This window comes from Megalops cyprinoides, chromosome 9 (assembly GCF_013368585.1).
Source record: "Megalops cyprinoides isolate fMegCyp1 chromosome 9, fMegCyp1.pri, whole genome shotgun sequence".
Classification (NCBI taxonomy): domain Eukaryota; kingdom Metazoa; phylum Chordata; class Actinopteri; order Elopiformes; family Megalopidae; genus Megalops; species Megalops cyprinoides.
In genome coordinates, this window is record NC_050591.1 from 14,431,841 (window position 1) to 14,445,546 (window position 13,706).

At 43.3% G+C, this 13,706-nt stretch overlaps 2 protein-coding genes across 2 annotated transcripts; one reads left to right on the forward strand and one right to left on the reverse strand.

Annotated features, from left to right (window-relative positions):
* Positions 1–808: 808 nt before the first annotated feature.
* Positions 809–6,723, reverse strand: psma6l (proteasome 20S subunit alpha 6, like). Its single transcript, XM_036536419.1, has 7 exons — positions 6,485–6,723; positions 5,638–5,732; positions 4,767–4,848; positions 4,179–4,334; positions 3,111–3,289; positions 2,574–2,668; positions 809–1,748 (listed from the first exon to the last, which is right to left on the reverse strand). The coding sequence occupies exons 1-7, from the start codon at positions 6,558–6,560 to the stop codon at positions 1,691–1,693; spliced, it is 741 nt and encodes a 246-aa protein (XP_036392312.1). The 5' UTR covers positions 6,561–6,723; the 3' UTR covers positions 809–1,690.
* Positions 6,724–7,144: 421 nt separating this feature from the next.
* Positions 7,145–12,579, forward strand: LOC118782967 (inositol-tetrakisphosphate 1-kinase-like). The gene is made up of 10 exons (XM_036536607.1): positions 7,145–7,227; positions 7,483–7,507; positions 8,427–8,549; positions 8,818–8,935; positions 9,018–9,116; positions 9,365–9,405; positions 10,327–10,492; positions 10,967–11,034; positions 11,641–11,803; positions 12,455–12,579. The coding sequence occupies exons 1-10, from the start codon at positions 7,145–7,147 to the stop codon at positions 12,577–12,579; spliced, it is 1,011 nt and encodes a 336-aa protein (XP_036392500.1).
* The last annotated feature ends 1,127 nt before the right edge of the window (positions 12,580–13,706 follow it).

Below are 13,706 nucleotides of genomic sequence, written 5' to 3' on the forward strand. Positions count from 1 at the left end.
TTTCTGTCCTCAACAAAGGCTTGGCATCAGAATACAATACCATTGAACATAAACTCCCTGAATATGCTGTTCAAGACTGAATCCAGCAACTCACAAGTGAAAATGCATGAAAAATACCACTGTTGTTAAAAAAAAAAGAAAAGAAAAATAAAACATATTCCCACAAGACGTTCTTCCTTAGTTATAGTAAAATCACTGTGGATGATACCGTAGCACACCCTAATGACTATGGCATACGTTTTATATGTATTTACTATTTATGTAAAGCTTACAAACACTATATGTAGCCATTATATAACAACTGTACCCTGTGCAACATTTTAATTTATTCATACCCAAATAATGTGTGCACAGCTGCACTTCAGTCATCTTTTTGTTACAGTTTATCAAAGGCTTGAGTGCATATGAAAATCACTGCATGTCTGCTGGCACAGATACATGTTTCTGCAGTTTGACACCTCAAACAGGCAGACTAACATTGTTGATGTCTGAGCTTTGTGCTCAACCAAGCCAAACATTGTGAATAATATTACTGTTACATTTGATTAAACATAAGTCATCCTAGCAATTCTTATCCCAATTAACCTATAGTCCTAATTATTCCCAAAATTATAAAGTCATTGAAGACTCTAAGACTTATGCACTCGCTGCATTTCTATCTAATTACTGACAGGGAATAATAATGGTGTTGGATGACCAATAACATTACATATGCAGAAATACTGGATTTAGCTACCCATTGTGGAAGGACGAACGCACAGAGTTTATGTTAAACATTTTTTTTATTTTGTAAGACCATGTTTCTGGGGCAGAAGATGGATGAAATGGCAGCATACCAACAAAACAAGATGGCGGCAGGCACGCACGGAGCCTCATTGGCCAAGAGGGGAGACAGTAGGGGGGTAGCAGACGCCTTGTCATCAGTCATCAGTACACACTCACATTCTAAACAACACACACAAATGCGATGACACTGAATCTGTAGACCTGTCCCTTAATTAGGTCAAATTCCTACAGGGCTACAGTAACCATTTTGAAATTAATTCAACTTTCAATTATGATCCAGTGGCATTTTATGATATTGCTTTTCATTTTAATCAGAACTGAAAAAGCACTGCGAAAAGGATTCAAAATCTTTACAAGCCTTTTCGCCATCTAGTGGTAAAAGGAGTAAATATTATTATTCTAGGGGAGGCCGCTCTCAGGCAGTCAGTTAATGAGTAAGGGGCAAAATACATCTTGCTGGATTTAGTTTTATTTTTTGGATAGCCACATGAGAACAACAATTTTGAGATGACATTATCTGATGTTTGCTCAAAATGGCTACCAAACCACTACAATTCAGTGAAGGAAAGTGTGCTAATATGTGTCTGTACCTTTTAACCATGGTGTGAAATAGGAGATGTCATATTAAGTTTCTGGCTCCGGGTAGAGTCAATTGGTAAGAGGATTTATTTTTCTGATGAAAGTCAAAGTTAACCACTCCATTCGATATACACACAATGGATGACTAACAAAAATTTTATATTGGGCAGAACACTATAGGAATTTAATGAAATAAAAATGCTGCAAGGACTTGTCAATTTAGTTTGGGCCAAAAGCAGAGGCTGAAACAATTTAAAAACGTCCTATGGAAACTCCCCTCTTGTCTGCAAGTCAGTCTGTCTGTGTGTCTGATATGAGTGCACGCCTACTCCCGCTCCGCAATGGCTACCAGATGCACTTCGATCTCCGCTTCTGTGAGTGTCCTGTCAGTAAAGAGAATGGTCAGATTAGCCAGTGTCCTTCATTAAAAAGCCACAGGAGGGTGGTGTGTTGCATTGCATCTCCACCAAAGGAGCTGAATTCACCCCAAGACACCCCACACTTGTTCTGGCTGCCGTTTCCACAGGTAACACAGCATGCAGGCTCTGTCTTTGTTTAAGCATGAAGACCAGCAGGCAACACAAAGACAACCTCTCTACCTGACATAAGTTCAGCCAGTTGAACACATATGAATTTTAATTGTGGTATTGTGGACATGCAAATACGTAATCAGGGAAAGAGCTAGTCTTGACCCTTGACCTTGCTCTACAGGGTCTCATAAATCCCCAGTCACAAGAACAGGAGTCAAAGGAGCTGTCCGTTTCCAGTCAGGTGACACCAGAGAGCAGGTGGAATTTGGAGAGAAGGATAAACATAAAATATAAAACACTGACAAGGAGAGTTTAAACAGCTGCCACTGTAAACACTGAATAAAAACCATAACTGAACACTAACAAGAACACGCATGTAATCAGCTGATAGAATTGATAGATGCCATTATAAAGTCACATAAGGAGGTTTCTCCAGATGAGCTAGATTCATTCTATTTTTGTTCAAGGACACACCTTTTTTGATGCAGAGGGAAGTATTGATTGGTTTAGGCAGTTTGAACAGACAACAACAGATATTTTCTTGAGAAGAAAATGTGGATTTCTGACACACGTGGCACATTATTAATGCAGCTATTAGGAGAGCTCAGGCATTCTCAGGGAGCAGGAACAGCAGGTGGGGGTCAGAAACACAACAGCACCATGGAACTTCATCAGTACCTGAATTTGGGGTTTTCTTTGGTGACCACGCCCACCTCAAGCTCACTGGCCTTGAAGTCCAGAGACAGGATTGAGGACAAGCAGGATATGGCCATCTAAAGGAAAACAGACAAATGCAAAGTCCAGACATTCTATGGTATATATACACAGTGAGACCCACACAGACACAATGAGACACAGCTCAACACTGAGGCGCAGAGACAGAAGCGCACAGATATGGAGAGCCAACAGACTGATCTACTGGGATCAGTCACTGAAACGATCTGAGACCTGCATATAAGCAGCACTCACATTCATTCGTACTGACAGCCTACAGACATTTGCTTTGATCAAATATCCTGTCATATGAGCCTCAGAGAAAAACCACACAACATCCCATCAAACACGTAATGTCCCTGGAGCAATACTGCCACATCACAGGAATGTTGATTGTCTGTTTACTGAAAAAGTAGCTGTCAAAGAGAGGTGGTGTCTGACTTGGAGTCCAGACTCGGAGGCAGAATGCACAATCACACTCTGTCCGCTGTGCTGCCTCACCTCCACGGTCCTGTCGTAAGGTAAATCTGGCTTCTTCTTCAGCTTCTTCTCCAGGTAGCTGTTGGCCTCTGTCTGCTTGGCGCCCACGCTTGTGCCCCGGAAGCCACAGAAGTAGCCAGCCGGGTCGCACTTGTAGAGCACGGGGCCAAACTTGGGATCAATGGCAATCAGGATCATACCTGAGGATGAGGACGGGGGAGGAGCAAAGGGGTTAAGGGTAGGGGTTGCAGACGTTATCCAGCGTCACTGTTCAGAGGGTAATTGAAAAGGAGGAGAAGGATGAGGAGGAGGAGGAGGAGGAGGCGGAGGAGAGAGGGACTGGGAGAGGGGAGAACTGTGTGAGAGGAGTAATAGAGAGAGAGGGGTGGAGAGAGGGCTGGCAGCATGAAAGAGGGTGACAAAGAACAACAAGGAGAGAGTTGAGGGGAGTGGTGTGCAGAGTGTGGAGGCAGAATGATGCCTTGTACCCACCTGCATTAAGTGAATAGTGTAGCACACACTCACTCTGGTATCGCAGTAGTGTCTGAGCTTAAGTTACTCGTACTGAGAGCAAGTAACAAATACTGCTGTTACAGTAATAGAGCTAAGTTTTTTAACCCATCTTATTTGTGAGCGTGTACAAGTAGTGTATTACGGTGGTAGTGTAGCATAGTGGTTAAGGAGCAGGACTCATAACCAAAAGGTTGCCACTTTGATACCCCACTGGGGCAATGCTGCTTTACCCTTGGGCAAGGTACTTAACCCACAATTGTCTCAGTAAAATATCCAAGTGTATAAATGGATAACATTATAAAAAACTGTAACCTATGTAAGTCACACTGGACAAGAGCGTCAGCTAAATGCCATTAATAGGTATACAAGTAGCCAAAGAGGCTTGTGATGCACATGGACAAACTGCACATAGATATAATCTAAACTGAATATTGGACCATTGAATGAGTATGGCTACAGTGACTGCCAAAATGGCTATTGCACAACATGCCGACAGTGTCAGAGGCGGTCGGGAGAGTAGGTAGAGTGGGAGGGAGAGAGGGTGAGGAGGAGCAGGAGAGAGAAAGAGACACTCACAGCAGCCCAGAGGCCTCATCTCGGCGTTCTGCGTGTACACCTGCGAGATGTCTGCCATGCGCCGGCACAGCATGTCCGCCGTGATGTCGTAGCCGTACTTGTACTTCCACTCTGCCGCCTCCACCCGCGCTCGGTGCACCTGGGACCGGCTGTCAGCTGGGGGAAGGAGAGTGACACGGATGCTTAATACCTGGTGTACAAGGGACCAATCCAGATACTGAAAGGCTTTTTCCATATTAGCTGAGTATTAAATCACAGAACTTTAAGCTATTTTTCAACTGCTGACTTCAGTGCGTAATTAAGTTCTGACTTCTCCCCTGAAAATGTTCTTCTATGAGTGTTCTAGTAGAAAAAGGCTGCCATGCACCACCCAGGAAGGTTTTATACATTGGAAGTAGAAGAGATGAGTAACCCCCATCATAAGCACACACATGCACATATACACACATACATTTAAAGGTAATTTGAGATACTTTAATGAAATAGCTTAATATCAACACCATAACAGCATTCACGCATCCCGGTAAAGTGTCAAAATCTAAGCACAGTCCATTTGTCGGTAAAAGCACACAAGGTAGAGGCCCTCACCATAATGTCCAGTCATCACGCAGCCAATGCGGGGGGTGAGGCGGTACATGTTGGACAGAGTGGATGCATCAAGCAGCTTATCCTGAGGTTGGGGACACAGAGGGATGCAAAGGTCAACAGGTCACATCAATACCATAGGCAGTGATCCGCAGCCTTACACACTATCTATCCTAGGGGGACACATCTGGGGGGGGGGGGGGGGGGGGGGCTAAACAGGTCACTATCTTGTCTTGGTGAATATAAAGTGTCTCCACCTCCTCTGAGACAGATGGGGATGCTGAGAGACCCTCTGGACTGAAGTACTCCAGGGTCTGGACTTGGCACATTCTGAGAGTGTCCTCAGAATACCAGGAAGATGATAGGAAGATGCTGTTCCTCAGAAAGGTATAGAATATGACATCATGAAGCCTATAGAGCCTGGCTATAGGCTATGATATATGATAGGGTAAAGAAAGGCAACTTTTTTGGTATTACATGAAAAAGCAATGAAATATGTATAAATTGCTTCATTGTGTAATGTAATGTGCAAGTCTCAACAGCACAAGGACCAGGCGTAGTGTAAGCGCTGGAGTGTGTGGTTGGACTCGGATTCTGAGCGGGACGCTGCGCCGTTACGCGTCACCGACCGTATCAGACTCCAAAGCTGGCCGAAGGCGTACAGCGTGCATAGATACAACATCACCTGCGAGGAGTAATACATGTGCAGTACAGTGGTGGAACAGAGTGAATGAGTTAGGCGATAAGTGTCTGGAACACCGCGTCTAACGAACTTCTAACGCTCTCAGTAATGTTGTACAGTAATGTTGTCCTATGTCGCATTTTCTGATAATTGGGTACCTTAAATCTCCCCCTCACTCTCCCTCTGTCTTACCGGGACTTTCTTCTGTGTGACAACCACGGCGCAGTCTGTTCCTCGTAATCCCACAGACGTCAGGCCACTCTGGGCAATGGCTTTAAAGGCATACTCTGAGAGAAATGGTACAAATGAATCTATTAGCCCATATGTGATGTAACTGCAAATAAATTCTAAACGAGAAGTGTCCTGCATTTGGAAACAACCCTTAGTCTAAGTAGAGCAAATGAGATGTGCAAAACATCTCATTATACGCTAGTAACTACTGGTCATTTCATTCAATACCTCCATATTAAACTTTGTGTCAACGTGTCTTAGATGCTTCCAATCACACCTATGATTTCATTATTGCTAAATCCATCTAAATGAGGAGTAACATAAGTTTCACCCATTTATTGTATTCTTACATTCTTCTATTCTTACAAAACTATGAAAATAACTTTTCTGCTGCAGGAGAACTGCAGAGTCACCCGACAGTCGAAATATCCGTTGCCAACGAAAGTTTTATATTCATCTCAGAAAAGTAAATACATTAAAAGAAAACAAAGCTTACACTTACATGTTTACCTTAAATTTGTAAAGCAGCAACAGCACTAAACGTAACGCATAAGAGTGAATTTCAATAAACAGTCTATATCTACAGTCTTCGGGATATGAAAGCACGCGACTTGATATCCTCGAATTGAACATTTTTTTCCCAAGTGAAGTTATGAAGTTTGTTTACTCTCATTCGAACAACAAGAGGACCAACAATTTAAAAAATCAAGAGAAAACGTTTTACACGAAATAATTCGTGCAGTCGCCGTTTCAGGTGTACGAATAAAAGGCCAACTGGAGTTTAATGGAGATTAAGGCATGTTCTTACCGACTTGATAGAGGCGGCCTTCAGGCGAAAAAATGGTGATGTGTCGATCGAAACCAGCATTCGATCCCCGCGACATTGCTTTGCTTTAAAACTAAACGGGGGTAAACTCAATATCCACAACTAACTTTTCTGTCTGATACGGAGCTCTGTGCCCCTCAACGTATGTGTTTTGGGGAACGGAAGGCCAGTGTGAAAAGGAGACTATGATGGTGCATTATAGCCTACTTCCCTGAGTTATATTCTTTCACTTTCTCTTTCTCTTCTCAATGAACCGCGAGAGAGCACTCTCCATTAAACTGCATAAAGGGAATTATTTGTGGGTATTTTCTTACAGCTATACAGTAATTCAATAATCCAGGACGCTCAAAATCAACAAAATGATGTACACATTTGGCTCTAAATAGAACAGGTGTCCTTCGGCCAAAATGCATTGTACATTTTGGTAGGTATTCCAGTATGGCATGCGGCAACAATACAGGTCCGTTATACCTGTTCAATGCGAACGATTTCCCTCGGAATCAATCGGGACGTGCCATTCGGCTGCGTTATATCGCCCCCTCCCACTGTCTGCAGTCCACACGACCCCTCCAACTCTGTCTCCAGCACTTCACCTGTCGGTGCGTCTCAACATCGCAGCGCAGTTGTACAGCACTCGTCCAGATGGCCAAACGGAGAGTGGGTTTTTGCCTGAGCGATAAAAAGAGAAAAAGAATGAATCTTACGGCTTTTGCCGATCTCTGCGGGTGAGTTAAATATTTAATATGCACATTATTCCAAGGCAGTTTTATGTAAATGTTAAATGTAGTTAGCGTGCATAACAATACAAGACTAAATTTGTGCCAGAAAAAAATATTTTGGATGAATGACCTGAACAAATAAACGTCAATATCCAGACTAATGTTCCATGAATATTTTCACATGGTATCAAACGGTTGGGTATTGCTATTCGCAGTCCTCACTAACCTTTCTGGCATTATCTCTCATTCTTTTCGTGGCAGGCACCGCGGCATTGAAGTTGTTGAGGTGAGTCTTTTTCTGTATTTTTCTGGAAAGTGACGAGCTAATTCACATTCATTATTTCAACATCCTTCCAACACAGCACCTTAACATAAAACTTATGTTATAAAGAGGTTAAATCCATCACGTTGTTCTAAAGCGCCTGTAGGAATGGTATGCATTCGTATGTGAGTAGCTTACTACTACTTACTACTAGTTCCACTTATATTATTAAGTGTAAAACAGTTTGGTGATTAGGGCTGAGGACTTTGTTGTATTTATGGTAAAGAAATTCACTTCTGCTATCTGAACTGTTAAGTGGTGTCCAGGGTGTTGTCCTCTGTTTCTGCATGTTCATTCAATTAGAAAACAATTAGGAAGAAATATCCTGACATATGACTTGGAGCGCATTAATTAAATAAGAGAGGCTTTCTGTCTGCTGCTACACAGGCACACACACAAACCACACATGTACACATGCACGCACGCATGAGTCTTGTGTGTTCCAACCTCTTGACTCTTCCTCTCTCCTTCCTCACTAATATCTTCACTCACATTGTGAGAGTCCTTGAGGATCTGTCTCCCTTTCATGCATTGAGTCTCTCCCTCTCTCTGTCGGGAGCAGGTGACTGACCCCCCAGCCACTCCTGTCAGTGACACCTGAAAACACCTGTCCCTGCTCAAAATCAACAAGCACAAAGGAAAAGCAAAATTTGTTCTGCAAGAGGAGCACAGCATAAACAAATCTCTTCCCATTCAGTTTCAGGGTCTATTTAAAAAATATAGTTTGACCTTAGGTTGCATTGGAAAAAATACTGCTAGGGTGTGGTTTATGGCTTATTAATCTGATAGCATGAGAACACCTATTTTCAGTGAGGGGAATGGGGAAAACTAATCTGACTTTTGAAACTGCACAGCGTAACTTGTCCTCCTTGTTCTGATGCAGATTGACCTGAATCAACCAATGGCATCTCAGGGGCCCTTTGACGTCATTGTACACAAACTGTCTGATGTCATTGTGGAAGCAGAACATGATAGCCAATCGCAGCATCTCCTCGCTAACTTCCAGGTATGGTGCAGTGGCCAATAATAGTGTCATTGGCCATTCAGCGTGCAATGTCCTAGTTACACACACACAAGTGAAGCTAATAGTAAAGTTCATACAAGTGCAGTAATTCTGGCAAGCCGTAGATATGACCAGCTTTTTTATGTGATGCCTGAAAGCATGTGAAAATTAAGTTATTTCTTGCCACCGTATAATTATTATTGCCTCTGTAGTCCTATGATTATTTGAGTGTTTATGAGCGTGTGTTAGCATTATTGTCCATGTGTTCCAGGAGTATGTGTCCACGCACCCCGACACAGTACTGTTGGACCCACTCCCGGCAATGACACAGCTGCTGGATCGCTTCGCGTCCTATCGCATCATGAACAAGCTGCAGAACTCTCTGAGAGGTGCGCGCCGCGAAAACCTCCCCTCGCCTCCGCCCAGACTCTGCTCTCTCTCCTCTCTGACTCGGTCTGACTCTCTCTCCAGACAGGTGTGTCTGCAGCCCGCCATACCTGGAGATCAACACCAGTGACCAATCAGCGATCAGGGAGGCAGTGGAGAGGAAGCAGCTCACCTACCCACTGAGTCAGTGAGAGTTGATTCCCTCCTGTTCTTGTTGCACAGGGCCGTTTGGTCCAGAGTCACTCTGCATCTCTTTGTCCCAGTGGCCTTTGATCTCAGTTCACATCACATTCTCATAATAATCCCTAATGTGGAGATAACATCAGGGCCTTGGACTTCATTAGTATTTTTATGCAAGATGTTGAAGGTATTTATATTTGCTACTGTATTTTACCTTGATCACCATCCTTTACTGCCCTTTTTTTCTTCAGTCTGCAAAACCAGAGTGGCCCACGGGTCTCGTTCCCATGAAGTAAGTTTCTACTGATCTGGCTCAGTTTGCTTTGTGTCTCTGTCTGTCTCTTTGTCTGTACCTCCCAGCCTCTCTGTGTCCATGTCTCTGTTTATGGGCAGTTACAGTGTTTCTGCATATAGGATTCCACGGTGTAACATAGTGTCTGTGCAGTGCCATGGGTACACTGTATTTGCCACTGATGCTGTGTAGTGAATGTTTGCTACACGAAGCTGTGAAAACCTCACATATTTGTGTATCCAGAGAATTTCGTCTGAAGTAGACAGGATGTAGAGCCCTGGGTTTTGCATCTGTGTGTTGTGTGTTTTTATCACTGATGGGCTGTTTCTGATTGACTCCTTTGTGAAGGTGCCTTTGCAGTGTCATGACCAGCAGAGTGTATAGGTTACAAAGTATGTATAATGTAAAACTGTTGTCATTGCGAATCACTTCGGATCTGGTACTTACTGGTAAACCAGTAAGTAATATAACTATAATAAACAACATCCATAATAAGATTCCTTCAGTATTCGGTAAGTTTAAATTAAAATTCCGTCAAGTAAAACTGAATTCAATTTTGGGTATGATATCATAATCATAATTATAATAGGATATTTAGGTTTGAAAGAAATGTTATTGTAAGCATGTGTTATGTGTGTGTTACATGTGTGTTACATGTGACCAACAGTATTATTAAAGGTGCAAAAGATGTAAGAATTACGCTGATCTTGTGTTGGCTGTTTATGTAGCATTAGAATGTTATTTTGTCTTGGCGTTTCCTTGCAGACACATCTAGTCTTCAGACTGAGGACATTGTTACAATGTGTAATATGAGTCTTCATCTGTGTTTCTCACGCTCTTTCTCTTGCCCTATCTCTTGATCTCTTTCTCTCCATACTTTAAATGTCTGCTGCCTATAATGTCCCTTTTCTCTGTCCGTAGATGTCTCTGATCTTCAGTCCTGCGGGTCTGAGTGATGCGCGCCCCCCTTGCGTGCTGCAGAGTTTTGTGAACCACGGCGCCGTGCTACACAAGGTTTTCGTGGTGGGGGAGGCCCACTTCACCGTAGAGAGACCCTCTCTCAAAAACTTCCCCCTGGGGCCCTGTGGTAAGTGCATCCCATCTCTCCCTCAGTTCCTCTCTCTTCCATTCTCTCTCCTCTCCCACCTCTACCCCCTCATGGATGAGTTACAGGAAAGGTCCCATCAAACACTTAACAGATTGTCACAATTTCTTTAGAAGCATAACCATGTAATGGCATTGCTTCAACGGAGCAGGGACATTATGGCGTCGTGTCAGCATTTAAATGTCAGTGGTTTCTAAACCGTAGAATAATTACAACTGAACCATGCAGGTGATAGTTATAGCAATAATAACTGGAAAATGTGGTGGAAGAGAATCAGTGGTCATAGTCAGATGTTGCAATCAGACTCAATCTTGTATTGTCTTCCCACTTTCCACTTTCTACTGTTGTACTGGTTTAAAGGGCACTACAGACTGACAGTGTTAAAGCTGTGTTTAAGCTGGAGTCATGAGGTGTAGATAAGTACAAACTACTGCGTGTGTTTCTCTGTGACTGTAGACAGGAAGACAATCTTCTTCAACAGCCATGAGGTGTCCAAGCCAGAGTCCTGCTCCCACCTAACTGCTGTGAGTCAGACCCCTGAACTTTGACCCCTTGCCCCTGATCCCTGAAGTTTGGCAACTACTTAACACTATAAGACTGAGCCCATTCCCAGTTAGCACATAACATTCTCTTACCATCACAGCTTTGAAAGAAAGAGATAAGAGTGCTCTGTGGGTTAATAACTGAGAGCAAAATATGAACAATAAAAAACTAAAAATAAGGTGTTTATCGGGTCCAGGGCACTTTATTAAATCAATGCAGAAGGAAGAGCAGCTTCATGAATTTTCTCATTTCAAAAATCAAAGGCACTCTTGAAGGCTGATTGTGAGAGTTTCAAAAGCTGATGTTATGTTGGAAGGTCCGAAAAGAAAAGCATTATAATCAGGAGGCACAGAAGACACAAAGAGCACTACCACCCACGTGTTGCTGCTCAGTCAACGGCTCATTAAGCCATCCCTGGTCCTGCTTCTACGTCAATGCTTTACAAATCTGAAGTGCGACAGTGTCCGCAGTATTATATCTGAATCATCCCTCATGCAATCACATTGGCACTAGCACCTGACTTACTGACTTACTCAGAGCTCCATCACACCTCAGTCTGATACTGTACCCCCTTACCCCCCCCATAGCTGGACGAGAAGACGCCCCGCCTGCCTCCCCCCAGCGAAGACGTGATGGTGGCCCTGGTGAGGGAGCTGCGGGCCGAGCTTGGCATGGCGCTGTTCGGGGTGGACGTCATTGTCAACATCGACACCCGCACCCTCACCATCATCGATATCAACATCTTCCCTGGTCCGTGTGCTCGCTCCTGTGTGTACACATTCTTTGTGCGTGTATGCGTGTCTGCCTCATCTTTCAGAACACCTGCATCAGCACCTCACTGTGTCTGTGCTCTCACTGTTCACTTTGTCCTTGTTTATGTGTCGCCATGTACGTATCATTCTACCTGTCAGTGTGACAGCAAGCAGGTTTTCCTGCTCTGTTTAAACCACCAGCACTCAGCGTAGGGAGAGTTTGATTGGCTGAGTAACAGATCTGTTGTAACAGTGCTGATTGGTTGAATGAGGAGCTGAAATTTTTGATGCAGGCAGAAAACCTGCAGATCACAGGGCCAGGGCTGAGTTGCCATGAGCTATGGCCTTGCTTTCATCACAAATGAAAATACAAGACAGTTGGAATCACCAGACCCTGTAGTATGGTTAGTCTTGCTAAGAATAAACACTTGTTCTTGATCATGTGGTGTTCCCTTAGCTTCATCATTATGATTGGAAAGCAATCACTTAAATATTTCAAAGGCAAGTGCTGATGATGAAAATAAAGGCAGTGTGATAATGTGCACTGGAACATCACAGTGATCCATTCAGGATTAGCTCATAGTGAATGTGAGGATGCATGTCCAGGCGCAGGGCCTGCAGTTCACTCTGACCTCTCTCCTTATCCCAGGGTATGAGGGCGTGCCCCAGTTCTTCTCCTCCCTCCTCAGCCACATCGAGTCAGTGCTGGAGCACAGAGGAACCCTCCCGCCCCCACGCTCCCCTGAACCCCAACCCCACCAGGCTGTCCTCTGAGACGCTGAGTCGCTGAGACGATGTCCTCAGCCAGCAGGGTGTGCTTGTTGGTCTCCTGTCTCCCTCCAAAGCTGGACTGTGACATAGCCAGCGCTTGTGTCCCTACCTGACGGTCACTGGCATCTCTTTCACCAGTTTGGGGTCTTGTGTGGCATGCAGATCACCGACTCTCGAGTGGTATTGTATCTGTCTCATTCAGGGCTAAACTGCGTGCTCAGGTCTGTTGTTTTAGCTACCAGATTCCTGACTGGTGAGCTCAGAGATCAGACAGCTGGAGCCAGCACCAATTCAGCACTGCTCATCAAATTGTGCATAAATACCTCAGTATGCCACCTAACACACAGGAGAAAAAACATGTGACGTTATTCCTTCATCCTTATTGAGATTTTTGAGGTACACACACACACACACACACATATGAACAGACAGACAGGGTCAACCCAATTTTGTACTGTGCTGTTTAATGATTGACAAATCAGGTAGCAAAGAATCAAGAAGACACAGCAGGCACAAATGCAGGACTTTGATTGGCCTTTGCTTTGATTAGAAAATTCCCATTATCCATTTGAAAATCTTGCAGCCCCGCCTGGAACATTGCACTTTGGCCTTTGACCCCTGACTCACAACCGAAAACACATTTTTAAGATGGTCTCACAGACCCATAAGCCATTAAAGCTCCTCTGATTGTTTGTCAAGGAATTTATTTTAAGCAAGTGTTCAATAAAGAGAAAGTGATGTTAGTTCAGAAGGCAGTAATATATTTATAAAGTGAGAATACTCACAAAATGTGTATTCATTCCATTTGTATTTATACTACTTTTAAATGTATTTTACATTCTTCAGTATATTCCATGTTTGTCATATTACATGTGTTTTAAAGTGGTTTAACCACAAAGAAAGGTATTGCTGCACCAGTGACAAAATTCCCAGAAATACAAATACAATACTTTTATAGTGGACCTTGTAAAATCATTATACATTAAAATGAGTGTTATTTCAAAATCAACATAATTTATTACATTTATTAAGCACATATCAAAATATATTTATAACTGTAAGTATTTGATGTAACACACATATATGTTCTATATAGTGACGTGTATATATATGTTGCTACTGGAATTTAT